Source organism: Ursus arctos, unplaced genomic scaffold, assembly GCF_023065955.2.
Source record: "Ursus arctos isolate Adak ecotype North America unplaced genomic scaffold, UrsArc2.0 scaffold_18, whole genome shotgun sequence".
Taxonomy (NCBI): domain Eukaryota; kingdom Metazoa; phylum Chordata; class Mammalia; order Carnivora; family Ursidae; genus Ursus; species Ursus arctos.
This window is the reverse complement of record NW_026622852.1, coordinates 56572435-56599873: the sequence shown is the minus strand read 5'-3', so window position 1 is coordinate 56599873 and position 27439 is coordinate 56572435. Positions and strand designations below refer to the sequence as shown.

The following is a 27439-nucleotide window of genomic DNA, read 5'->3' as shown; positions in this document are numbered from 1 at the left end:
GAAGGAGGCAGGGCTGGGTACAGAAGGGAGGGAAGAGGGCTCCCAGGTGCCCAAGACCACAGAAGGCGGGACCCCGAGGGCAGAGCAGCAGGAGGGGTCTGGCTTTCTCAGGGTAATGTGGATAAATGCTGGCTGCCGCTCCTCCTGGAACTCGGTCAGGCCGGCAATTGAGTTCATTGGCCAAATCAAATTTGGGCTTCTGTGCGAAGTCCTTTTATATTAAGTGCTTTAACGTACATCACCTCCTCCAGACTATTGATAAATCCTATTACCCATTATACAGCCAGAGGCAGCCTCCCACCACCGGGAGAGGGTGGTGGAAGGGAGCCGGTGGGTCTGTGGGTCGAGTGTGTGGCTTGGGGACGGCCAGTGGCTATGGCCAGGGAGGGCCTGGAAAGGCCACCCCACACCACCCCAGCCTGGCCAGGCCATTGACTAAAGCCAGATCCATGTCTTCCCCCCTGTGAGGGGCCCCGGCGCCCTGATGGGAGGGCCAGGCCCGGGTGATCGGCGTTGCTGGGTGCGATGGTAGAAGGGTGAGCAACAACAGGGTGGGTGTTGGCAAGCCCAGCTGGCTTTGCCTCCCTGCCTCCAAGCTGCTAACACACCACGCCCTTCCTGCTCTGCAAGGAGCTACTGATGGTAAGCTCGTTCGCTCATGGATGAATGAGTGAAAGAGTTCAATAAATACACAGCATGCCCACCTGGTTCCCGGTCCCGGCCTCACTGGGCGAACAAGCCAGACCCGACTCAGCTCCGTGCCGGGGGCGGGGCTGGGTCAGGGGGTCAGATGTGTCCACGCGTGGCCGCCGTAGCTGTGGCAGAGCACTGGGACTGCCACACTTCTTGAAAGCCAGAGCAGGGCATGGAGGGGGTGGCTGCCCAGGTCTCCAGCCTTTGGGAGCCCCAGAGAGGGGCCGTCTGAGCCAAGGCCGAGGGAGGAGGAACCGGCCAGACAGGAGGGCAGGGAGGGCTGGGTTGTGCTCCGGGCAGAAGGAACAGCCCAGAGGGAAGTCAGAGGGACCCGGCATCCGGGCACCAGGTCTGCGAGGACTCAGAGCCCAGGCTGCCGAAGGAGGGGAGGCAAAGCCTGGGCCGTGTGAGCAGAGCTGCAGAGTGTGGACTTGATTCTAGGGTTGGTGGGAAGCCACGGAGGGGAGGGACATGCCGGGATTTGTGTTTGGGGCAAAAGCCTCTGTACAGAAGGGGCAAGACGAAAGAGAGAAGCCAGTCGTCTCCCCAGATGAAATCCTGGCTCTGGCGCTGCCGCTCTCAGGGGGCAGGGGGGTGACGGGAGTCCATGTAATGCACTTGCTCAGGCTGGGAGTGGGTGGGAGGGCTGGGTGGGAGTCCAGAGGGAGGGCACGGCCCCGCAGAGTGGAAAGAGGCCTCCAGGATCCCAAGCTCAGAATGGGCAACTCCGAATGGGGAGAAGCCCCGAGACCCCCCAAGTCCTGGACAGCCAAGCTAAGGCCCCTCGTGGACCCCAGGCTCCTGCTGAGGCCTCGGGGCACCCTACGGCCCAGAGTCTTGAGTCTGTGAGCAGCGTGCACACCATGATTCAGTGATTGATGTGTTCGGTGACAGGTGCTTGTAGAAGTGGATTTCTGCCTGCGGGGGACGGGGGGCGGGTGCACAGCCAAGTGCGTGGGGGTGGGGGCGGGGGTACAGGAAGCGAGCTGCGGTGCATCGAACCCATGCTTGAGAGGGGGCGACATGCCAGCGAGCCTTCAGAATGACCCCCCGCCCCTCCCCGCTCCCTCTGCTGAGGAGGCCCAGGCCCGAGAATAGACTCAAATCGTTCTGTCCCCCCCTCCGACTCTCATTGCCCCTGCACAGTCCTGTCTGCATGGCCCTGTCTGTCCCTCTCACTGCCCACGCCTCTAGGTCCTGCGGGTCACAAAGCTGGGGGACAGGGCGCAGAGCCTGCGGGGGCCTGGGGTTCGTCTGAGGAGTGCCGCCAGGCTGTGGGGACCACACTCCTCGCTGTGCCACTGGCAGGAACATTGTCTTCCCAAGTCACTTGGGCTATGGGGCACATCCTTTCCTTCCCGCCAGCTGACTAATGAGGAGGGTGGGGACCACACTGGAGGGGAGATGAGACCCAGAGCTTCCTCTTGGCTGGAGAGGGCCCCCCTAGTGCGGTTTGCGTTCAGGTGAGTGAAAACCGACTCCTTCCAAATAACAAGGGCGCCCATTTCTTGCTCACCTGCTGCACGTGGGGCCTTGAGCTAACCTGCAGGTGCTCAGGTGGGGAAACGGGGGAGACTTGCCTTGGGCCAGAAGTCGTAGCAAAGGAAAGAGTGGGATGCAAATGTAGGCTTCCCTCTGACACCTGGAGCCCTGTCACCTCAGAGAGACCTCCTGGAGCCTGGGGGGGGCAGGGGGATGGCCGTCCTTCTTTGCCAGAGTGTTAGAAGCCGGGATTCTGACCCAAATATTGCATCTGTCAGCGTGCGTGTGCCTTTCCCCCTCGTGTGCTGCAAGGTCACCCTCTGTCCCTTCACCCCTTCTCCCGCCTGGAGGCCCCCTCCAGCCCTTTCCTGTACCCCGTCTGCTCTCCCCACACTGTTCTGGGTGATTCCAGCAGAGTGCCAATGCGCCGTGGAGCTGCCCCCATTTGTAGAAAGAACTCTCCCCCCCCACTTCTCCCCACAGGCTCCCTTTCAGGATCGCACTTCTTAAAGGCCTTAACAACACCCCATTTTTACCCCTCGTTTATCTTCTTTCACTTTGTGGCATTCACCCCCGACTCCACCACATCTGCTCTCAAGGGGGGGTCGCCTTTGACCTCCCTGTTGCCAAATCCACAGACCTGCCTTGCCCTCCTCCGTCTGGACCCCCCAGCAGCATCGGACACCCTCACTCGCTTGGCTTTGGGCGCGGTCCTTCTGGACTCTCCCCCTCTGGGCTGCTCGTGCTCTGTGTCCAGCCTTCACTACCCAACCTCTCTGGGCTCCATCCAGGCCTGAGGCTCTCCCCACCTCCCCATTCTCTCGGGTTCTCAATAGAGTCAGGATGTCTCTAAGCCCCAGAGGCCCCAGGGCCCAGTCTGGCCTGCACTCCAGACACGGAGGCCTCCAGGGGGCCCACAGCCACAGGTCCAGAGCGGAGCGCCCTCTTCCCCGGGTGCAGCCACTCTAGAAAACTGCGCAGCGGTTTCTTATAAAAGGCACCATACACTTATCACGGGACATGGCGATCCCACGCCTGGGCATTTACTCAAGGGAACTGAAAACTACGTTCTCCCCAAAACCTTTGCGTGAGTGTTCATGGCAGCTTTACTCACGATTGCCCTAAACTGGAAGCAGTTAATATACCGCACAATGGCTGAATGGCCACAGGAACGGAGGTATGGCCAGCACACAGTGGGACATCACCTGGCAAACAGTAGGACATCACCCAGCACGCAGGGGGATGCCACCCGGCACACAGTGGGACGTCACCTGGCACACAGTAAGCACCTCACACACAGTAGGACACCACCCAGCACATAGTGGGACATCACCCAGCAACAAGAAAGCCCGTTGCTCAAAGGCACTGTGCTGAGAGAAAGAAGCCACCCACATGCCCCACGACAGCACCTATAGGACATTTTCAGAAAGACAACTGTACGGACGGAGCCCGCATCTGTAGTTGCTGGGGTTGGGGGGCTACAACTGGGCAGCCAGAGGGAGTTTCATGGGAACACGGAAGTGTCCTGTGTCTTGATGGTGGTGGCAGTCACGTGAATCTGTACGTGTGTTAAAACTCATAGAACTGTGCCCCAGAAGGTATGATTTTTACTGTATGACAAAATAAAAAATAAAACATAAAAATGTAAAAACAACTTCCTCCGGAAACTTCTTCCCTCCCAGCTGTCCACATGTGACCAGGTAAAATCTCCATCTACTCAGGGGCTCACGCCAGCACCCTGGGAGTCCCCTGGATGCCTCCTGCTCCCCGTCCCTGCCAGCCACACAGCTAGCTACTTCTGCCAAAGGCCCCCCATCCCCAGGCGGCTCCCGGCTCCCTCCTCCACCATCGGAACCAGCACCCGCCACCATCAGTCTTGGAAGAAACTGCCTAGTTTCTCTGCCACTCCTTGGTCCCCTCCCAACCCAAATGTCGAAGCGTCAGAAATCAGAGCATGTCACTTCCCAGCATCCTGCAAGAGCTTTCGCTGAACTCAGAATAAAACCAACTCCCTCCCACGGCCGCGGGGCTGGCGGGATCTGGCCATGTCCCCTCTGATCTTGTCTTAGGGCATCACACACTCGAGCCACGTCACGCGAAGTTCTCAGAAGGCACCATGTGTGTTCTCCTGCTGGCAGTGTCCCTCTCACCCTTCATGAGGCTCTATCTCCTGCTCTTCGAAATTATATGGAAGTAGGGTCTTTGCAGATGTGAGTAAGATATAAGATAAGAGGAGTGATAGGGAGTAGGGTGACTCCAGCGTGACTGCCGTCCTTCCAAGAAGAGCTGCGGTGAGCACACCAGACCGGGACAGGCAGCAGGGAGGAGACAGAGGCTGGGAGCAGAGGGACGCAGAGACAGCCAACCGGGCCAGAGGTCACTGGCTGCGCCCGAAGCCGGGAGGGAGGCATGGACCCGATTCTTCTCTACACGTTTCAGAGCGTGCGTGGCCCTGCCCACCCCTTGATTTCAGACTTCACTCCGCCAGAGCTGTAAGATGATACGTTTCAGGTTTTTTAAGCCCACCTGGGTTGTGGTACTTGGTTCCGGCAGCCTTAGGACACGAATAAAAGTGTGCATTAAAGTATCTGTGGAATGAATTAATACCATAGTGAGAAAACTCTCAGGAACTCCTTCTCCTCCAGCAAGAGAAAGGGGGCAAGGTTCTCCTGGCGCTGTCGGGAAGACACTGCTGCTGGGGATTCCATCCCCAACCCTCCCGCAGGTCTCCCCACGTCTTCTGTGACCGGTCCAAACCAGGACCCCTTCCTGCCCCCTCACGCTGACGGGGGGAGGGGAGCACACCTGTTCGGGGAGCAGAGCAGAGACACCCAGGGCAGCCGCACTGGGCAGGGGACCCCGGCACAATTCCTCAGGACTGCTGTTCCCCCCAGTTCTCAGCAGATGGACAGTACTGTCTTAATTGTGCACGTCTGCTCTTTGGTGGGAAGCAATGGCTCAGAAAGCTCACAGGCCCAGTGTGGGGGCGTGAGGTGCCCCTAATGACATCTCTGTCCCCTGTGAGCGGAGTTCGCATATGTTCATTTAAAAAAAAAGTGGGGCGCCTGGGTGGCTCAGATGGTTAAACGTCTGCCTTCGGCTCAGGTCGTGATCTCAGGGTCCTGGGATCGAGCCCTGCGTGGGGCTCCCTGCTCAGCGGGGAGTCTGCTTCTCTCTCTGCCTCTGCTGCTCCCCCTGCTTGTGCTTTCCCTCTGTTTCACAAATAAATAAATAAAATCTTTAAAGAAAATAAGTAGCACACAAAACTGACTCTCCAAACACTGGGGATCCCGGGCCCCCTTTGAGAATGGCATAGAACCTGGGGCCCCGCTTCCAGGCTGACCACCCACACCACACCCCACGCCCAGCAAGTACTTTGGGGAGTCCTGGCTCCTAAAGCCTCCGTGACCCTCCAGAAAGTGCATGGCCAGGGGGAAGGGCCTCCGGGGTGCACGCTGCCACCTGGCAAATGTTTCCTGGGCATGATGCTGCCGCTGGTACTCGCGGGCGCTCACCCGGCCCGGCCACAGCTCCAAACCCTCTTCTTGGTTCACCTCACTTACACCCCATGGTTGTTCTCTCCGTTTTATGGAGGTGGGAACAGAGGCCCGGGCAGCTGGTGTAAACTGCCCAGGGTCACGGCTGAGGCAGGGTTGGCACCCACTCTGACACGGAAGCCATCCACCCACCTGTTCCCTCTTATTTTTTTTTTAAATTTTTGTTGTTGTTGTTGTTAAAGATTTTATTTATTTATTTAACAGAAATAGACAGCCAGCGAGAGAGGGAACACAAGCAGGGGGAGTGGGAGAGGAAGAAGCAGGTCATAGCGGAGGAGCCTGATGTGGGACTTGATCCCAGAACGCCGGGATCATGCCCTGAGCCGAAGGCAGACGCTTAACGACTGCGCCACCCAGGCGCCCCTTTTTTTAAGTTTTTATTTATGTTTTTAAGTCATCTCTACACCCAATGTGGGGCTCGAACTCTTGACCCCCAGATCAAGAGTCTTCTTTCTTTTCTTTTTTTAATTGAAGTAAAATATATGTAACATAAAATTCACCATTTTCCCGTGTTTAGGTGCATCGTTCAGGGGCGTTAAGTACGTTCACTTTCCTGCGCAAGGATCCCCGCCACCCGCCTCTAGAACGTTCGGATCATCCCAAACAGAAACTCCGTCCCCACTACACGGTAACTCCGCACCCCCGCCTCCCCCAGGCCTCTGTGTTATTTTCTGTTGCTCTGCTCCTGACTTCTCCAGGTACCGTATCTGAGCGGAGACAGGGGATACCTGTCCTTCTTGCGTCTGGCTTATCTCACTCGGCATCATGTCCCCAGGGCTCGCCCATGTTGTAGCAGGTGTCAGAATGCCCTTACTTTTTGAGGCTAACGTTCCATGGAATATGGACGGACCACATCTCATGTATCCATCATCTGTCAATGGCCACCTTGGGGCTGCTGTGCATGGTGCTGTTGGGGACACAGGCGCCCACACATACCTTCAAGGCCCTGCTTTCCCTGCTTTCGCACAGACAGACCGAGGAGTGGAACTCCTCTGCCTCGAGCAGGGTCCCAGCGTTACAGGGAATTGACACACTCCCTGCAGAAAGGCCCGGGAAGAGGCTAGAAGGAGGGCCAAGCACACAGGTTGGGCGAGAAGGTGCCTCTCTCTCTGATGAGGCCCCACCCCCACCCACCGCCCTCCACACTCACACCCAGAGCAGAAATCTTCCCTCCGAGCTTTCTATTCTCGTCCTGAGTTCCGTCCATCTCCAGTTACCGGGTGATCAATAGGGACAGGATGTTTGTGGAAGAAGACAAGAAGGCAAGAAGTGGGGAAGGGGGGAGGGGAGAAGAAAACCAGGTGGGTGTCAGCTGACCCAGGGACTCGGAGCAGAACCTGGTGAAGGCGGTTGGCTCAGCCAGTCCAGGGTCAGACGGGCCCATCTGGGCCCAGCTCTGTCTCTGGGATGGAGCATGTTTTCTCCCCCTCCAAGCTCCTCCTGGGTTAAAAGGGGCTGAGGACACAATGCCTGTAATCTAACACCCACCAAATTTCTAAGTGGTGTTTATAAGCTCCTGTTCACTTAATCACCATTTATTATTGTTGTTCATCTGACCCATGGGACCTCTCGCCATCATCTCCCACAAACACCACCCTGCTGGGCTTGAATACCTCCTGGAACAGGGAACTCACTCCTCCTTCCCTGACCCCAGCTGCCAAAGGCCCAGCTGGACCAGTTCCCTGGAACCTCTGAGAATTTTCTGAGCAGAGGAATTTGCCCCTGGTCAGGGCTTGGGGATGAGAACCGGATGACCCCCGTCTACTCTCTGTCCGAGACCCAGAGTGGGCAGGACTGGCAACACAGTTTTGCCGGTGTGCCCATGCCCCAGCCCCTGGGTGCCCACTCTGCTGGGGGCCTGCTGAATCCTATCAGTACAGCGGCTACGCTGTCACACCTGACACGGGGCAGGAACATCTCAGAGCGTGAGGGGCACACGGTCAGCTCAGGAGGGGCCCTGGGCCACCAGTGTGCTTTGTTGGACCTGCACAGGGTTTTCGAAACACCCTTCCCTGTTGTCGCTATGGGTCTACATTACCCAGGGATGTTGGTCTTCCAGGCCCCTATAGATGTTTGGGCTTGCCACCACACTAACCCCAGACCGCATGCTTCCCTGCATCGTTTCTGAGCTCCAATTTCTGGGGGTGGATGCAGCCCCGGCCACACGCCTCCCTCCCTCACCTGTCCTGCCACCTAGCCGGAGGAAGGGCATGTGAGAATGAGCTCCACAAACACATCAGCTCACCCGATCCTCGCCACCGGCTGATGAGGGAGTTACTATACTTCCAGTTTGCAGATAAGAAAACTGGGGCTCGGTCAGGTTAAGGAGACCCAGCTAATGAGGGATGGAGCCCGGCCTCTCCAACGTGCGTGGGGAGCTTGCAGGTGGAAACAGCTGACAACAGTGGCAGGTTGGGAACAACCACGGTACCAGAGACCTTTGGAGTTAGGAGAGGGGGTCAATAAGACGGCCCTATACAGAAATTCACTTGAGCTTGGGTTATGCCTGGGTTGGATCCTGGCTGTCTGGTGTTTAGTTTAGCGGTGAGATCTCCTTATATTCCCTGACCTCAGCCTCTGCATCCGAAAACATGAGGTAGAGGGGAGTGCTGTCTCTATAGGGAAAGCTCTACGGGGTGGGGATCAGGTCTGGCTTGCTCAATGCCGCATTCTCAGCTTGTGGGATCTTAGCAATTCAATAACTCATTGGGGAATCAAATGACTATTATTAAATAAGAAAATGCACATGAAGCCCTTAGCTCGGAGCTCAATGAGACTCAGTCAATGAGACTGTAGCAAACGCTCAATGAGTATCCGCTGCTATTGTTGGCAGGCTACAGGGAGAGGCACTCGGGGCCGTGAGACTCAGGGAATCCCAGAACGGGTTCAGTCTAAGATCCCAGAAACTGAGAGGCCCTGGGAGGTCCCCAGGTGCCCACTCAGGAACATCAAGGGCATCATCTGGGCGGTTCCTCCGTACGCCTTGGCCACCCTGTCTTGTCTCGCTGGGGCTCTCTGGCTCCCTGGCACTGTTGGGTTTCCCCACCCGGAATTTAAAAAGGAAAAGCAGAGGAAGCTGCAGCCCTTTGCTGAACCATCTAACCAGACCTAATTAATCGATAAGCCAAGCTGCCGCTTTCCTGCCAACCAGCCGGCTGAAGAGTACTTACTTCATCTGTGAATTGATTGCCGTACTTTCGCCACCACTACGTCTAATCCCCGTCGCCCGCAGAGGCTGGGTGCCAAGGGGAGCTGGGAGCTGCTGAGCAGGGGCTGCCCTGCCATCTTGCCAAGGAGATGTGGTCTCCAGGCGCCCAGTCTTCAAGGTACAGGTGGGAAACTGAGGCCCTGAGTGGGGTGCAGAGGTGCAGGGCTGGAAACTGCTTATCTGGCCCCGGATCACCCAATGAGGTGGAAGGAGGGCCGTTGACCACACTCCTGAAGATGAGGGTCCCCCTGCAGCAGCCCAAGGTAGATCAGAAAGGCAGCCATGACCCTCAGAAGGTGTGGCAATCTGGTCCCCACCACCACACTGCTAAGCCGGCTGGGACCGCAGGATGGAGGGAGGGTCTTATATCAGCCATTGCATCCCTAGGGTAGGCAAAGGTCACCGAGAGACCAGAGGTCCAAAGGCTGGACACGGATCAGAGAGTGCCATCCTCGACCCCCAGCTTCCACAACAGTGGCCATTTATCAGGTGGTTTCCAGAACATTCCTGATTTAACATATCCTGCCCGAAGCGGGGGAGGGTTAGAAGTCACAGGTGTCAGGACCACACCCCCTGCATGTGCGTGCACCTGCCAGCCTTGACCATGAACCACCTCATCAACTGCTTGCCTTTGCCTTGGCCCACCTGGAATACACACACGGAGTCCAAGTAAAATAAAATGCAAACGGGAGCTGAAAACAAGAGCCCCACTCTGGAGGCAGGACCACAGTGATCTGTCAGCACATAAGCTCCCAGCCTTTGCCCCCAGCCCTGATGCTGTTCCTGTGCCTGGACAGACTTCTTTCCAACGCTCCCCAAGATGTAGAAATTATGCACACGGGTGTATTATACATTTTACAGAAAAGGGATTACATTAGCCACACCCCACAAAAAATGCTTTTCCCTCTCGTCAGTCATTCTATACGGGGTGGTCTTTGGAGCCCACTGTGGAAAGATGCCCCCAGCGTACGATGTCCCAGTGGGGTTCTTGGTGGGACCCCTGCCCACACGGCCCAAGCCATGCCCCTGATCTGATTATGCCCCATGTTAGCCCGTTTAACTGTCACCACCATCCAATGAGAAGGGCCTGATCGTTACCATCCCCCTTCTACAGATGGGGAAACTGGGGCACAGAAGGGTCCTTGTTCGGAGTCTCACAGCCAGTGGATGGCAGTGCTGGGAATCCAACCAGGCTGTCCGGCTCCAGAACCATGCTCCCAACTGGCACATCAGTGTTCTCAGACTAGAGCACGCATCAGAATCCCCGGAGGGCTCGTTAAAACACAGATTGCTGGGCCCACCCCTGGAGGTTATGATGAAGTGGGTCTGGTGTGGGGCCCGAGAATGTGTGTTTCTAGCAAGTGTCCAAGCGCTGCTGATGCTGCCAGTCCGGGAGTCACACTAGGAGAGTATCACATGCTGTTGCCCCTTATCACGACCCCTCACCGACCCAGGGATGAGGCTGCCCCGAGCCTCTCCTGAGTGCAGAGCAGGGCGTTACGGAGCTGGCCCAGGGATACAGGGCTTGTCCCCTACAGCCTGACACATTCGCTGTTGCAGGAACAAATGACCCAGATATCATGGAGTCACTTAATCATCCGCCATCTTTCCTGGGGATCCAAAGCTGTTTTTATCTACAATGGTCTTTTCCCTCCACCCAAAGTGGCCTGGAAACACATTCTTCTCCAAAGCTGTGAGTAAAGGATTAACTCACCAGGTGTGTGTTATCCACACCCTGCGTATGCCAAGGAAAGTTTGGCCCTTGACCAACTTCTGGGAGGTAACCTCTGAGCCCTTGGAATGTGTTGCCCGGTAAGAGTGTCTTTATTTACCTGGGGCTTTGGGACACGTCAGTTTGGTTTATGGTGATGATGTGATTTATGGCAGGGGGCCTCTGGATCAAGGGATTGAAGACCAGGGTCAACCATACAGGCAGTCAGCCACGCCTGCACGATCAATTCCCAACAAAAACCCCAGACACCAAGGCTTGGGCAGCTTCCCTGGCTGGTGCTACCCCACACGTGCTATCATACATCATTGCTGGGAGGACTGAATACTGTCTGCATGACTGCACTGGGAGAGGGCAACCAGAAGCTCGCACTGGGGTCTCCAGGAGCCCTCCCATGTACCTTTTTCTGTTGCCGATCTTAATCTCTTTTCAGCGTGATAAACCATAATCGGGAGTGTACCGTTTTGCTAAGCTCTGCCATTCTAGAAAATCACTGGGGGACCCCCAGACACAAGCACCGATTCACTGAGTTGCTGGACAGTTACAGAGCACCTCCTGAGCGCCTGCCTTTCGCCCAAGCCCTGCCCACACTGCCCAGCTCCACTGGTCTCCTCCACACCTTCCAGCCCTCCCGGCCCTACGGAGGACGTTTAACCTTCATCATTCACCTCCCTCCATGGAAAAACCAGGCGTCTTGTCTGTGCAGCCCTGGCGACCATAGGCAGCCCCTTTGATGTGATACCACATACCATCCCAGGTACCACATAATATTCTGAGTATCAGCTACCATCCCAGGAGCCAGTTAACATTCCAGGAACCAGGTAAACATCCTGGGTAGCAGGTAACATCGTGGGAGCCAGGTAATATCCTGAGTACTAGCTAACATCCCAGGAACCAGCTAACATTCTGGGAAACAGGTAACATTCTGAGTACTAGCTGACATGCCGGGACCCAGACAATATCCCAGGACCAGACAGCATCCCAGGACCCAGACAATATTCCAGGACCAGACAGCATCCCAGGACCCAGGCAACATCCTGGGAACCAGGTAACATCCTGAGTACCAGCTATCACCCTGGGACCTAGGTGACATCCCAGGACCCAGGTAACCTCCCAGTGCCCCCAGCAGGCCTTACCTGCCAATGACCTCGATGTTGGAGATGGCATAGAAGTACTTGTAGAGGTTCTCCCGCTGTACGTAGGTGCCCCCCAGCGCGGGGCGCAGCAGCCGCATGCGCAGGTCCGTGAGGGTGAAGAACTCCTTGAGGCCCTTGGCGCTCTCCAGCCGCGTGTACAGGTTGCCCATATTGCGCAGGTCGGGGCCCGCGAAGATGGCCAGGCGGTCCCGCACCTCGAAGCGCACGTGCTTCTCCTTCTTGGAGCCAGCCCAGCGCGAGTACTCCTCAGTGCACAGCACGCGGTGGGCGCCTGAGGACGACAGGTCGCGGGCGCGGCGCGCTGCCATACCGAAGGCCTCCATGCAGTCCTCTGCGTAGAACTGGTAGGGCTGCCACGTGCGCCCGTTGTCCAGGGACTTCTCCAGGACCATGACCGTGGGCCGGCCGTACTCGAAGGTCACCACCACGTCGTCCGTCAGCTCCACGCTCTTGTTCCATGACAGGGTGATGTTGGCTTCCAGCGGGCTCGGGTAGCGGCTCCACGTGACGCTCTGCCAGTACGTGGCCAGGCCCTCATCCTCCTTGTCGAACATGAGCCGCGGCGGGTGCGCCAGGTCCGGGTTAGACGCGTCACACTCGTTGCTGCACAGGTAGGGGTTCTCCTGCGGGCGGAGGAGACGGGAGGGGTGGGCGCTGACCTCTGGGGACGGGGTCCGGGGTGGGGCCTTGGAGGGGAAGGGCCTGGGGGCGGGGCCCGGGAGCCTAGGCCCAGCCTGGGCGCTGGGCGTCTTTGGGGAGTTGGCAGAGCCTGTGCTCTGGGGTGCGGGCACCAGCAACCTCCCCTGGGCTGGTAATTTCACCCATTTCCCCAAAGCACACAGAGGCACGCAAGTCTATGGCTTCCCGAGAAAACACGCACTTGCCCCTACTCCAAATACAGACAATCAAGAAGGGTGGGCGTTAGTCACCCGCTCCCAAGGTCCCCGTGGCTCCTTCACCACCTGCAGGATAAAGTCCTGCCTCTTTAATGCAACTCTTCAGTACTCTGCTTCCACCATACCTGGAGCCACTGTTCTCAGCCCCCTGGGGCCCGGCCCACCTGAGCACTGCTGCCCTCCACACCCAGCTTGTCTGCGCCTCTGAGCCTTCGCAGACAGTATTCCCTCTCTTCCATGTGCCCTTCCACTCCGTCTGCCTTGAAAATTCCTATTCACATTCTTAACTCTTTAAACATCTCCTACACCAAGACACCTTCCTGACCCTTTAATGCAATACCATTATAGTGACAGCAGTGGCGGTGGGACGGGGCACCTGGGTGGTTCAGTCGTTGGGCGTCTGCCTTCGGCTCAGGTCATAACCCCGGGGTCCTGGGATGGAGCCCCACTTTGGGCTCCCTGCTTAGTGGGGAGTCTGCTTCTGCCTCTGCCCCTCCCCTCGGCTCGTGCTCTCTCTCTGGCTCTCTCTAATAAATAAAAATCTTTAAAACAAAAAACTTGAAAAAAAAAGGAGTGGCGGTGGGAGAGCAAGTCAAAGTCACCGCAAATATTTGAATGCCAGGCAGGCTATGCCAGTTACAGACCTCATCGTCTCATTTCTCTCCTGTTTGCTGTCTCACCTCCAAACACAGAATGGAAGTATTAGCTCCACGTTCTGGATGAAGGCACCGGGGCTCGGGAAGGTGGGGGCCCTGGCCCAAGGCACCAGCAGGGAGCACTGGGAGCCACACCCAGGGCTGTCTGCTGCAGAGCGTGGCCGTCACACCCGCCTGTGCCCACCTCATGCGTAGTCTGGGCGCCCCGGGAGGACGCTGAGTGTCTACAGGCTCCTCTCACTGGGGTGCATCGTTGTGGCGCGTCGTTTCCAGGGCTTTGTCACAGGCCTGGCAGGCTCAGTGGGGGACGTTGGCTGCGGAAGGCAGGGCACAGACTCCGCTCGCTCTCTCTCCTCCCACCCTACCCCGAGAAGGCTGGCAGCCCACTCCCGGGCCCAGTAGGCACCCGCTGTGGCTCCCTCCATGGCGGGTCAGATCCATTCCCCGTGTCCGTCCACTGCATGAACTCCCCCGGAGGCCTGGAAATGTCACCAGTGCAGTGGCTGCCCAGGGTTGGAGCACAGGGAAATTCTAGGGCAGTGACACGGTCCTGGAGGAGGCAGGACACTGCATGGGTCCAAACCCCCCAAGCTGACAACACTGAGAGGGACCCTGATGGAACTCTGGGCTCTGGTTCACGATGACTGTCGGTGTTGGTCATCAGCTGAAACAAATGGACCAAACCAGCACGCACGTGAATAGTGGGGGAGCCGTTCGTGGGGAGGCAAGGGGGCCCTGGGAACTCCTGCCGCGTGGGCTCAATTTTCTCCAAGCCTAAAACTGCTCTAAAACATTGTCTATTAATTAAAAAAAAAAAAAGCTGTCACAAAGAACCACGGTGCCCCAACCTCTCGTATCCCTTTGTTATGAATATTTCAGATCTCTGGTTTGCTCAGAGACAAAACAGCTTGGATCTGAGTTAAAGTCTCTCACTCCAAAATGAGCCACTCGGCTCCCATGGGGGAGTGGGTGCGTTGCCTCCTGGGGGACTGAGCTGGTGCCCCTGCCAGCATCAACACGGCGGCCGCGGGCCATCACTGCTGATGCCCTTTAGTGGAGGACACGTTCCCGGGCTGCCCAGGGGTCCTCGGTGGGCAGGCTGACCCAGGGTTTTACTGAGGCAGCTTCCACAAAGCCCTCCTCGACCAAAATAGCTCTGTCCTTGGTGCCCTGTGGTGTCACCGCCACCCCACCTGGCCCAAGCCTGCTGATTCTCAGGACCCGCAAACCTTGGGATGGAAGGGGTATAGCGCCGAGTCCAACCCCTCGTTCAGCAGATGGGGAAACTGCTGGAGGCCCAGGACCAGGCAGGACTGGCCCAGGCCTCCTTGATAGCAGGTGGTCTTTGAGGATGAACCCGTCCCTGTCCTGGACAACCTCAGGGCTGTCCTGAAACACTAGTGTCCTCACACACAACACGGCAGGGACAGGGGCTGGCTCAGCTTGTGGGTCCCAGCTTCCTTGAGCTCCAGCAGAGTGACCCTGCACCGTCACCCTGAATGGGAAGGGGCTGAGAGGCCCCTGGGGATGGCTCAGTGGCCTGCAGAGGCCAGGCCTGGTGACGGGAGGGCCTGGCCGCTAGCGCTAGAGCAAGCCTACCCGTGGGGGACAGCACCCGCCCCCGTCCCTCTGCCAATGGCGGGGAAGGGCGCTCAGTCCATAGGCAGAATCGGCTCCGGGCACGGTCATGCCATTTGGGATGGAGACGCGCCAGAGCTCACACATGGACACCTGGGCAGGAGGACACAGTTTGCCCTTAGGTTGGCACCCCCACCTACCGCCCAGCAATCTCCCTCGTCTCACCCCCCAGGTCCCCTTCCACTGCCCCCAGCACCTTGTTAGGCGCTGAATTGTGTCTCCCTCCAAATTCGTATGTTGAAACCCTAAACCTCGGGATGTGGGAATATGACTGGTGGGAGAGACGGCCTTCAAAGGTGATGAAGTTAAAATGAGGCCGTTAGGGTGGGTCCTGATCTAACATGACCGGGGTCCCTGTAAGAGAGGAGATTTGGATCCACAGGGAGACACCAGAGGCGAGTGTGCCCAGAGGCGAACCAAGTGAAGAAGCAGGAGGAGGGCGGCTGTCTGCCAGCCCGGGGGAGGGGCCTCGGAGGAAAGCAGTCCCGCCTTGGTCTTCGAGGGCCAAGCAAACTTTGATCTTAGACTTCTAGCCTCCAGAGCCACGAGCAAATAGATTTCTGTTGTCTATGCCACCTGGGTCCTAGCAGACGAATACATGCCTCATCCCGAAGCTGGGGGTGAGAGGAAGGTCAAGGTGGGAGGACCAGTTCAGAGGGGCAGGACCGAATTGTGAGTTTTTGATGACTTCCCCAGAAGCTCTGTCTGGGGCCTGATTTCGAGCACACGGGTACCAGACATCATGCTTCCTTGTCCACCAGGATAACTCCTACCAATCCAGCACTGAAGGCTGGGCCTTTTCCCTCACTGACTCAACCCCTCTCACCTCTGAGCTTGTGTTCCTGCAGCCACTCTCCCTCCTCAGCGTTTTCAGAGCCCTCCCCCATGCACCTCCTCCAGGCAGCCCTCCTTGCCTGACTCAATATTTGAACGCAGTTCCCTCATCATCCGTCACGAGATGTTAGTGCACTTATCAGGGACAATGTAGTAAAACCTCTGTATAGAGCCTGGATCTCCGTAGCCACTCACTAAATTATAGTTATGACTGTCATCATATTAATTAGTTATTAATATAATGACAATTGGATTAATATTACTATATCTCATGTTGAATGCTCATATTATTCCTGTCAACCCCTGACTGCTGTGAATCACCCCACACCTCACCTTTCCCCGGTCCTTCTTCATCCCCCTGCCCTACCTTCCCTCACCCTGCCCAGCCTCTTGGTGGTCCCCGCCACAGGGCATCGGATCCCGCACAACCCCCAGCTGTGCCGGCCTGTCTGTCACCAGCAAGACTGACACGGCCAGCACCGCCAGGGGACGGGGCTCCAGTCCGGCTGCCGACACCACGCTGCCATAACCTGCGGGGCCCACTAGCCCCCCACCCCCCGGCCCGGGAAGCAGATGGTCAGAAACTAATGAATCAGCCTGTGTATTTACCAGCCCCGCACCTGCTGCTGAACGGGCTTAATCAACAGCGAGCACAATAAATAAACCCCAAGCCATCGCCAGCACAATTCTCTCCCTCTCGCTCCTATTTCTCCTCTCCCTTCCACCGCCCTCCTGACCCAAGATCTTGGAATTCCATTAACCATTCTGGGGTGTGGGGCGTGTCTCCTGTTCGAGGCGCTGTCCAACGCTGAGCCAGCGGTCCTTCCCAAACACCATTTGCTCTCGCTCTCGCTTTCCTTCTGTTCTCCCCTAGCGAGGGTTCCCAAGGAGGAGCCTGGGGTTGGGAGCCCAGTTGACCAAGCCCCCCACCCCCAGTGCTGTGCCTCGGTCTGACAGCTCATGAGGGCCAGGCTGGAGGTCTGGCGTCTGCCGGCCTTCTTGGTCGGCACATTTCCCCCTGTCTGCATGAGATCAGACTAATAATGAAACGGACAATCCGAACAATACCTAGTGCCTAATACCTGGCCTAAAACCAGAGAGAAAGTTAGGTGTGTTAGAGGCCCACCTTCAACCTTTTAGGATGATACCGAAACCAACATTTGATATTATCGAAAGCAGTAATTAGTTTTTTTAGACATTTCATGAATATTCCCCCAAAAGTAAATAAATGAAAACCATACCCCTGATTAAAATCTTTGAAACTTTCTCCAAAGAAAATGTAACACATCCCATTTTCCATGCAAACTCTGGGGATTCATGGGGTCGCCTCTCCCCAGTTAGGAACCCCTGTTCTAGAGCAGTTAAGGAAACCACCTTTCGGGTCTGAAACTCCTGGGTTTAATCTCAGCTCTATCCCTGGAGGCTGTGTGACCTTGAGAAAGTTGCTTTACCTCTCTGAGTACGTAGTCTCTCATCCAACAACATGTGAAATAATGTGTACGAAATGCCTGGGGAACATCTGCAAATGGTAGCAATAATTATGAAACTGCAGCTTCAAATACACTGGCTCAGGGGCTGTCCCAGCAACCTCCGATGGGAAGAAGCAAGGCTGAGGCCAACCGGCTCATTGACAGTAAAACCAGAACTTCACACAAGACACGGACTGCCTTGGGGACTGCGGGTCCAGAAGTGCATAACGATCGTGACATTCACTGAGTGCGAGCCGTGTGCCCGGGCTGGGCTGGGCACTGCACACCCATTCCGCGTGGCGTCCTCCCGGCAACCCCGGGGGCAGCCAGGGCTACAATGACCTCCTCTTCACCGGCCGAGAAACCGAGTGCATGCCAGCCCCGCGCCACAGCGTCTGAACACAGTGGGACCTAGCCGAGGAAATCTGGGGAACTGAGCCCGTCCTAGCGTGACTCTCCTGTCTCTGCAGACCCACAAAGACAAGTCACCTGAAAGGTTAGATGGTGGGGGTGATGGGGATGGGTGAAGGCAGGGGTGCAGGGCGAGGGGCAGGCAGGCAGCTAGGATAACAGCACCCGGGAAAGAGGTGGAACAGACCCACAGGGACACCGAGCAGGAGTCGCCTGGGAAGAACTAGTCTATGGAGAAACCATTTTGTACCACGAATTTCAAACCTTCCAATGGTCTCTTGAATGCTTTTGCTCTTATGTTATTTTCTGTGCGAAGGGTACAGTTGGGAGTCAGAGGCCAGGCTATAAACAGAGTAGACAAGCTTCGGGCAAAAAATATAATTGAGTGGCGAAGTCGACCGTTAGCAGGGACGGAGGTAACCGAGCCCAGGGGAAGTTGGGCTGTTTGGACCTCCAGGCCCCTACCAAGGAGCCCGTGCCGGGGTGGCCACCGGAGCCGTAACCAAGTCTCGGAAAGAGGAATAAACAGCCGTGTGCGGACCAGCCTTGCATCCTAACCTGTGTCGAGATGAAATTTTAGTCCTTGGACTCTGATGGGGCGGGTTTTGGGAATGTGGGCAGCACGTGCCGGAACATGGTGGGAAGGGCTCAGTGATTTGTGGCTGGATGAGCGGGGACAGCCCTCGCTCAGGCTCCCCCCAGCCACAGTCTCTCCACTTCCCCCGAGTCAAGCCTCAACTTCTCCACTGGAGGGGAAACGCCATGAGGGCAGCGGCCCCATCCGCCTCCTTCCTCACGGCAGCCAAGGCCCTGGCACTTCTTGGGGCTCCTTGGGAAAACTTTGTGGAGTGGACGGAATCCAGGGCATGAGCAGGCTGACTCCTCGGGGCCCTCATGAGAATTACCACGTGGCAAGCACCTTGCACAGCCCCAGCTCACCAGCAGCGGAGAGAAGGACAGCATCCCGGCCGTCTCCAGCCCTGTGGTTTGAGCACACAGCAAGGTCCACACCCTGCCCGTGCACTATCCTGGAAGACGGGGTCCTTCAATGCTCACTCTAGAAATGAGGAAAGGCTGAGCAAACGTCTCAAGGTCATGCTGCTTCCTGGTGGCTGAGGTGGGACAAGAAGCTAAGGGAGTCGGGCTCAGAGACAAGTCAGGAAACTGTGCCCTTCACCCAAAAGGGAAGGACACTGCCGCCCCCAGACCTGGGCCACTCCCTCGGGATTTGGGTTCCACCGGGAGGCAGACAGCCCATCGCTCTGCTCCCAGGCGTGTGGGCAGGCCCAGGGAACAGTTTAGCAGCTGACAGATTTTTCTGAACCTGTCTGCGGAGTTGCCAACTGAACTGTCTCGCTCAGCCCGTCAACCTCGGCGCGGCTGGAGGCATCTGCCTGTGGGAGGCAGGAGACGGCCAAGGGGAGCCCTGCGGAGGGGTGGCGAGGGGTGCCAAGGGGGAGGGGCCCAGGGCAGGGGGCTCTGAGGGTCAGGCCAGGCAGGACCAGCTCCCTCTTGCAGAACAGGACTTAGGGAGGAGCAAAGGTGGGGAAGCCAACCGGCAGCTGAGTGAGCCGCATCCTCCACCTTGCATGATGCTTCTAGAACTCTGGGGGAAACTTCCAGCCTGGGCCAGTGTGTAAGTCAATAATAAGTTCCCTAACCCACAGGGTCATGGAGCTGGGATTCAGGAGACTGTTCCTAACCACCATGTATGACTTTGGTGGGGCCTTGCCCTATCTGTGTCTCAGTTTCCCCATTCATGAAACGATTGAGCTCTGACACTGACCTCCCCAAGTCCATGTTCCTCAGTCGCTCACACCGTTTGGAAGGAAGGGCACAGAGGTACATCCCCACCTCCCTCTACTCCAGGGAGAAAGCTGGGGTGCCGGGGGAATTCTCCCTAACAAATTATTTCCTATTTATTGGTAAGAGAAGTTGCAGCGGGGATAAATTATTAACAGAGCGGAAACGAGATTCTGTTGGGAACAGATGCTAATTCTAGCTGCCCTGCCGGTCTCTAACCACCCCACCACCCCCTGCGACTCCCCGCCCCCCCCCCCCAGTGGTTCCACTGACCTCTATCCCTGTTGCTCTCCCCTCGCTAAGTCCCTCTGCCTGCAGGCTTCTCTCCCCTTCCCTTTCAGGTTTCTGCATGAGCTGAAGCCTGGACCACAGCAAGGTCACCCCTCCTTGCCCGTGAATCAGCGGAAACCAACCCAAATGACATTTCAGGGCTGGAGCTGCAGTTGGCCAAGGAGGCTTCTCTTGCTGGGGTGGGTTTTTTCGTTGTTGCTGGGTTTTTTGGGTTGTTTGGGGGGGGATGGTTTCTTGTTAGAGCTGTTTCTTCCCAGCCCAGCTACTACTCACAGGAAAGGCCAGGGCTCTGGACAAGGCGTCATCCCTGGACTCACCCATCCTGGCAATGAGCATCCAGCGGCCACAGCGACAGCCACCACCACCCCCGCCCCCCGCTCACCCCCAGACCTTGACTCTGGACCAGCCACAGTGGGCAGCTCCTGGTCAAAGGTCCACCCCCTGAACATGCCCTGGCCTCGTGTCTTCAGCTGCCCAGAGCACCTCTCCACTGCCCCAGTTCCCCAAATTGTTTGGGAGGAAAGGGAGCCCTTTCAGTACAACCCTGCCCACAATTTACCTCCTTCCAGAACCTTCCATGACTGGGGTTGGACTCTAGGCCAGCAGGGACTAGGTCTGGCCCACCCTTGCCCCATACCCCGCAACGACTGTTGGCACGTAGTGGTATTTGCTAAACATTCCCACCTCCAGCAATTGGATCCCATGAGAGTGTTCGCAAGGGGCACTTTCTCCCTTGTCTCTCTCAATCTCTTGCTCTTGTGCAGCTCAGAGAGGGTGAGCGACCTGCCCAGCACCACCCAGGTAGGCCTACTAATAGGTGTGGGAGAAGCCTCCAGCAGGGCCGCCAGCTCCCTAGTCCTGTCCTTCCGGCTTCCCCACCAGACACAGCCAGCAAGACGTCCTGCCGACCTGAGGGCGTCAGGCTGCCCTGGAGGACTGGCCCGGAGAGGGTCAGCTGGGAAGCCATGGTCAGAGGGGCAGGGACGCAAATGGCAGACCCAGAAGAGCTGATTTCCTCCCTCAGCGCAACAGCCAGAGGGGATGGGCGGCATCTTGTCGGGGCTCTGGCTGGCTAGACGAGAGCATCTCTCCAGATAGTAGTCTCCACGCTTATCCACAAGGGATACTTCCCAACACCCCCAGGGGATGCCTGAAAACCCAGATAGTACCAAGTCCGATATACACTGTTTTTTTCCTATATGTACATACCTGTGATCAAGCTTAATTTATAAGTCAGGCATAGTAAGAGGTTAGCAGTGATGACTAATAATGAAACAGAACAACCATAACCAAATACCATAGCAAAAGTTAGGTGAATGTGGTCTCCCTCTCTCCGCCTACATTCCTGGGCTGCGCTCACCCCTCTTGTGACGTTGGATGATAGATGCCTTGTGATGAGATGAAGTGAGGGCGGTGATGAGGGCATGGGGACAAAGCCTCAGGCTACTATTGACCTTCTCACTATATGCCAGGAGCAGGATCTTCTGCTTCCAGACCTCCATCGACTGTGGGTAACTGAAACCACCGAGAAGGGGGGGGTGGGTTTCTAGGAATGTTTGGGGTGGGAAGTTCTATCCCAGCTGAAGAGAGCCTGGGCTGATCTGTGTGGCCCCCCAAGGGAGTCTTCTGCTCCCCAGCCCCTCACCTGGCAGCACATAACTGAGCAGACACAGGTAGGCATCTGTCTCAGACAAGGAATGGCTCCCTGCCATTTGCACACCCCCAGGGACAGGGAACTCATTACCATGAGAATTAGATAGGCCAAACTACACTGCTCACTCCCCAGAAAGTTTGGCAATATATTTTGTCTCACACTCCACATATTTTCTTTGCTCCAGGCCCCCTTTCTTTTACGTGTTGGTCCTGTTTTCTCTGGTTATGCCGTAAACATTTTCTAATTGATTTGAAAAAGAACTGGGGGAAGCGGGATTTGCCCAAGCTCTCCTCCTCCCCCATGTCGGGAGCTCAAACGCTTCCCCACCAGGGCCAGCGGGAAGGCTCAGCCGCTCCTCCCCGCCTCCTCCTGTGCACAGACACAGCCCGTTCCGCCCAGCACTGCCTGCCTGCCAGCTGCCCGGCTGCTCCTGGCTCTCCCCTCCGGCTCGGAGCATCCCACTCCCCACCTGAGGCCCGCCACCCAAGCAGCCCGACACTTTCATTTAACACCTCTTTCAAAAGTAAAGAGAAGTAAAGAAGGGGGAGATGGGAGGATGAAAGAAAGGAGAGAGAGACAGGGAGAGAGAGAGAGAGAGAGACTGGGCAGGGTGGGGGTGGGGTGCAGGGAGGAAGAGAAGCTGCTTCCAGAGAAGCCCAGTAAAGTGCATTATTGATTCAGGACTCAGAAAATGCTTAGAGAGTAGGAAAAGCGTCCTGCTCTTTAAAAGCTTGTGCAAAGCCTCAGCTAGACACACGCAGCCTTCCCAAAGAGGGCCTGCTCTGCTGACATGAATATTTTATCACGGAGGAAAAAAAATGGGCATAGAGGATTTAAATGCTGGGGTGGGGGTGGAGGGCAGGGCATCGAGTGGCCCCCTCCTCCTCTCTGGGAGCAGCCTTCGGCTTCCCTGCTGGTGAGCAGAACAATGGGGCCCCAGTGGTTCCTAAAGGCCCGAGGCTGGGGGGGGGGGCGGTACAGAGCACCCACGGAAAGGGGAGGGTCCAAGAGGAGTGAGGTTGAAGCCTGATCGGGCAGCCCCTCCCCTAACCTTTGTCCTGCCTGCCAGCCCCCCTCCCTTGCTCTTTATAAACCACCGGTAACACCCAGGCTTTCAGCTCCCCTGCTGAGCCCAGAGGCCACCCCTTCTGATAAAGTCCAAACCCAAACTGCCCGCCACCTCCCCCTCCCCCTCCCTGCCTTGTTCCTATTTTCCTTTCTTCAACTTGCACCGTGAGTATTTTCGTTGGCACGAGATACTGAGATCCCGATTTTTCCCGCAAACTTCATTTTCTCTATCCACGACAATCCTGTGAGCTGAGGCACAGCTCCGAAGTTTGTTTTTCAGATGAAGAACGGAGGCAAGGATAGCCAGGCAACGCGGCCGGCCAATGTCACCTCGGTGAGGAAAAGGCAGAACCGCAGTTAGAAGCTCCAAGACCTCGCTGGGAAGCCTAGCTCACAACCCCGCCTCTTGTGACACCGTCGTCCCCTGGTGTAGGGGCAATGCAGTGGATTTTCACACCACAGACGTCTCTACAAACTATTCTATGTTCCTGTTGGAGTCATTTTCCTGCCTCGTTAGGCAGCTCCCTCTGCTCGCTCTCCTGATGCCCCGCCCTGGGCTTTCAGGATGGGGCAGCCCGGGTCTGGAGCTCCTCCCCTCCACCCCGGTGCGGTGGGTGTCTGATTGACCGTCCCTTCCTGGCCACTGCCCCCCCACCATGAGCACTCAGTTCTCCTCTGCAGCTTCTGGGGTTCATGTGTGCTCCCCACTCTGGGCTCCCCGAAGGGGGAGCTGGGTACCTGCCAGGTGCTTAATTAAGGTTTGCGGAGTGACTCCCCCTCCCCCGCAGGTCCCCTATCTGGGTCGTCCAAACTCGATAGGAGGTCTCCGAGTGGGTACAGCACCCAGAAGGATGGGGACGGGTGGGGACGGCCTGTGCCAACAGCCACAAGCCGAGAGCGTCAAGGGTCTCTCCCTCCTGGTCTCTGAGGAGTTAGGAAGGGGTGGGGCACAGGAGAGAGGAAGGACTACAGGGCACACCGGGACAGGTGCACCGCTCTGTGCAGGAATCCTTCGGGGAGGGTGGGAGCGGTAAGGCTGAGCCGGCAAGGTTTCATTCATCTACTTATTCATTTTCTCATCCGCGATTTCTGAATGTCCTCTGTGTGCAAAGCAGTCGTGGGGAAGCAGCGATCCGACCTGGCTGCTCATCAGAATTCCTGGAAGGGGAGGGTATGCAAATATTCCCGGGCCCTAAGGCCAGAGATTCTGCTCCAGATAGAAAGCAAACCAGCCAACCACCCAAACCTGTCCGCAGTGACTCAGATCCTGGCCGGGTTTGGGATTGGGAGCCTGGCACAGCTGATCTGAGGAAGGGCACTGATTCTATGACACGAGCCCCGCTCTCACCATCACCCCGTAGGTGAGGAGGGACCTGAGGCCCCCAGCGGCCAGGCACTGACTCAAGGTCACACTTCTGGTAACCCAGGCACTTTGAGTCCTTACGAGAGCATTGAGCACTCTGCAGTGACCCCGGAGAAGCCACCCATGGATTGGTCCCCACGAATGGCCCAGATGACAAGCCTGCGTGGGAACTGGCTGGGATAGTCAGGAAGCCTTCCTCGGGGAGGTGGGATTTCAGAAGGGCAGGCCCTGAAGAAGGGTGGGTGAGGTATGGACAGGTGGAGGAAGACAACCGGGCTGTGAGGGGAGTGCCCTATGCAGCAAGGCCAATGAAGGCCAGACTGGTTGTGCAGAATTTGCACAGGGAGAGATGCAGGGAGAGATGAGTTAATGCATTTGGCAGGCCAGGGGCCTGGTGAGGAGGGGGGGATAAGGGCAAAGGGGCGGCCTGGAGCCAGCGTCAGTCTTGACCTTTAGCAGCGGCAGGAAGGCCCGGACTCTGGCTGGCCAGCCTTCCTCCGGGAAGAGGGGTTAAGAACCTGGGAACAGAGGGCGAGGGCCACCGAGGGGAGAGCCGGCACCCCTCAGCACCCCCAGGCCGGAGCAAGAATGGAGCGCCCATGGCCCAGGCACAAGGACAGGTTCTGAGAATGAACTCTCTCTCCTTCTGGCCTTGGAATTTAAAAGATGACAAGACACTTAAGGCGGGAAGCATCCAGTGCAGTCCTAGGAAAGGCTACAATGGTGGTTCTCACACTGGGCTGTACCCGGGAACACCTGGGAGCTTGACTGAGCCCCAGAGACAGTGTGGTGGCTGGCGGGGGTGGGGAGCCGGGGCCCTGGCAGAGCCCTGAGTCTGCACAGCTCCCGGGCCCCAGCCTTCTCCACTCCCCGGGTCCCAGCTGCCCACCTGGGTTTGGAACTTTCCAGAAGGCGGCCCCAGGGGTGAGGAGACAAGACTCATACAGGAGACAGGCACAAAATCGGAACCCCCTTTCCTGATGTGGCGATACCGCCCACAGTGGTTCTCAGGTTAGCCTCACCTGGGGGCACCCCAGACCAACCGCATCACACCCTCGGGGTAGGTCCCGCGATCAGCCCGGTTCAGCTGCCAGGAGGTTCCAATACGCAGCCAAGGTTGGGGCCATTGCCCCGAGGACCCTGCCACAGGACAGGTCTCCATCTGCGAGTAGCCCTGGCCCCCAGGCCCTCCTTCCTACCCCTGCCCTCCCCATGCGTGTCCCCCAGGCTGAGAGGTGGCCAGACATTTGGGGAACCCAGGCGGGAAGGGGTGGGCTGCCTGTGCCAGGCAGACAGGCCCAGCACAAGGCAGACGCCATGCTCCCCCTCCCCGCACCTCCCTTCCCCCTCTATTTTTAGGTCCATTACTGTCCATTGTTGGGTGTATTTCTTTTCCCACTCCTTCCCAAGAAAAACAGCTCGGGTTCCTCCAGGCAAAGCCATCTCGCCTTCCCCAGAGCTGGTGCGTGGGCGCGCACGCTGCCAAATAGACATGATATAAGCAAATTATCAAATAAGTGGATTAGCAGACTCCGCCATGTCTCAAAGGGCGGGGGGAGGGGTAACCACCACCATCACTCACTCCTCCCCAGCCCTCCCTCCTCTGGCTGACAGGGTGTGCTGGGGGAGGAGAGGCTGACAGGGACAGCATGCTCACCCAACGCAGAGGGCCACATGCATGCACGCACGCGCACACACACAGATGACAACCAACTCAATCCATCAGGCGCTTTCTAAGATGCTCAGAGCGCCTCGCATCAGCTATAAATGGCCTGGTTAGCAGCTAAGTGCTGGGGCCAGGCAGCCCAAGGTAGAGGTGCCAAGCTCCTCTATTTCAATGCTGTGTGACTTTGGGAAAGTGCCTTAACCTCTCTGAACCTTAGGCTCCTCGTATTCAAAAGAATTATAAATATAGAATCTATCATAAGTCTTCTGTGAGGGTTCAATGAGCTTGTTTAGGTCAAGTGCTTGGGATACAGTAGGCACTCAATAAATGTAAGCTGTTGCTCCTCTGAGGAGAAGGAAGACAAAGATGCAAAATCCTCAGATAATAGGACCAGTCAGTTTCAAAAAGACAAACATTGATGTTCCTGAGTGGAAGGGCCCCCAGAGGGACCACAGGGGTCCAGGGGTGGACTCAGGGTGGTCTGGGAAGCCCCACGAGTGTTTGCAACAGTGTGTGTATACACTGCATGCGTGGGGGGGGGGGTCACTGTTCCTGGAAGAGCCCCTGCTTGGGTTTTGCTGCTGAGGTGTGGGTTGGTCTCCAACTTTGCTGGTCCCCTCCCCTCTGGGTCCTCCTAGGTGCCTGGGACATTACTGGGTTTTTCCCTATCTCTCCCTCTCCCGTCCCTGCTCTGGCTCCCTCTCCAAGTTTAAAAGTCCCAAAGGCTAGAAACAGAACCAGGGAACACAGTGGGGTTCTCAGGGTGAGCATGCAGGCAGGAAATCTCTACCCCGAGACTTGCCTTGAGGGCACCCGGCTCCTGGAAGCCAGTCCAGTGGGGAGCCCAGTCCCCAGGGGCCCAGCCCCAGCCCAGTGCCAGCCCCAGAGCTGTTGGTGAGGATTTTGGATGGGGGCTGGAGCAGAGACAGGGATAGAGACAGTGTGCCCTTTGGCCAGCTGGCTTCTCCTTCTACGGTCACCTGCCTTTGGAGGTCTCTTGTCTTGATTCCCAGAGGGAGGGGACACCCCAAGAACCCCAAACGGGCACCACCATCCACGTGGGCTGGAGCAGAGGGAGGCAAGCTCGAGGGTTATGTGCAGGCTGCCTCTCCCACTGGCCTCCTTTTCACCTTTGCCCAACAACAGACTCTGCCACCACCGAGGGGAAATGTCCTGGTCGTGTTTCATTTCCTTTTATTTCCCTGGTCGACACTTGGAGTCAAGTGGACAAATGACACGGGCAGAAGGAGGAAACTGGAATGAGGGACTGAGGGGTCCAAATGGTCCCACAGCACTCTGGGCAAATGGCTGGGGGACAAGGAAGCCAGATCATTGATGACGGGCCAAGTCCCTTTACGGGGGGTGGGGGGGTGGGGAGGTGGGGAGCAGCTCTAGAGAGCCCCCAGGTTTAGGTGTGGAGGGCAGATCAGACGTGCAAAATTTCTGCAGGGAGAGCCAGGTTGCATTTCTCTAATGGAGGAGACCCCTGCACAGCCACACCTGAGATCGCGGGGCCCCTTCCTGTCCACCGCTCATGGCACTGTCGCAGCAGGGACACCACAGCTGTGGGCTGGCTGGGATGGAGCCTCGGAGCCCTCCGGGCCATGGAGAGCCAGCTCTGAGCGCAGCCATGTCAACAGGGGCTCACCCAAGGGGGCCAGAAAGCAGACGTGTTAACCTTACGTCACATCTACACGGAAGGGGCAGCTCGGGCACCCCTCTGGCTGCAGGGGGCTTTCAGGCAGGCATCCCACGTCCCCCACCAAATGCCACATGTGAGGTCAAATCCCGGGCATGAGCGCATAGACAGAACCTGGTGTGGAACGCCTCACGTCCCCAGGGCTCCGGTCCACTCTTTCTGGAG

The 27439-nt window shown here is 57.2% G+C and overlaps 1 protein-coding gene across 4 annotated transcripts in view; it reads right to left on the bottom strand.

Annotated features, from left to right (window-relative positions):
- The window catches only part of NTNG2 (netrin G2), a 66685-nt gene that overhangs the window by 24461 nt on the left and 14785 nt on the right, over positions 1–27439 (bottom strand). For all 4 annotated transcript variants that reach the window (XM_057313806.1, XM_057313807.1, XM_044389694.3 and 1 more), the window contains one exon: positions 11806–12449. In XM_057313806.1, coding sequence (XP_057169789.1) covers positions 11806–12449 — 644 coding nt within the window. The remainder of the gene's footprint in view (positions 1–11805; positions 12450–27439) is intronic.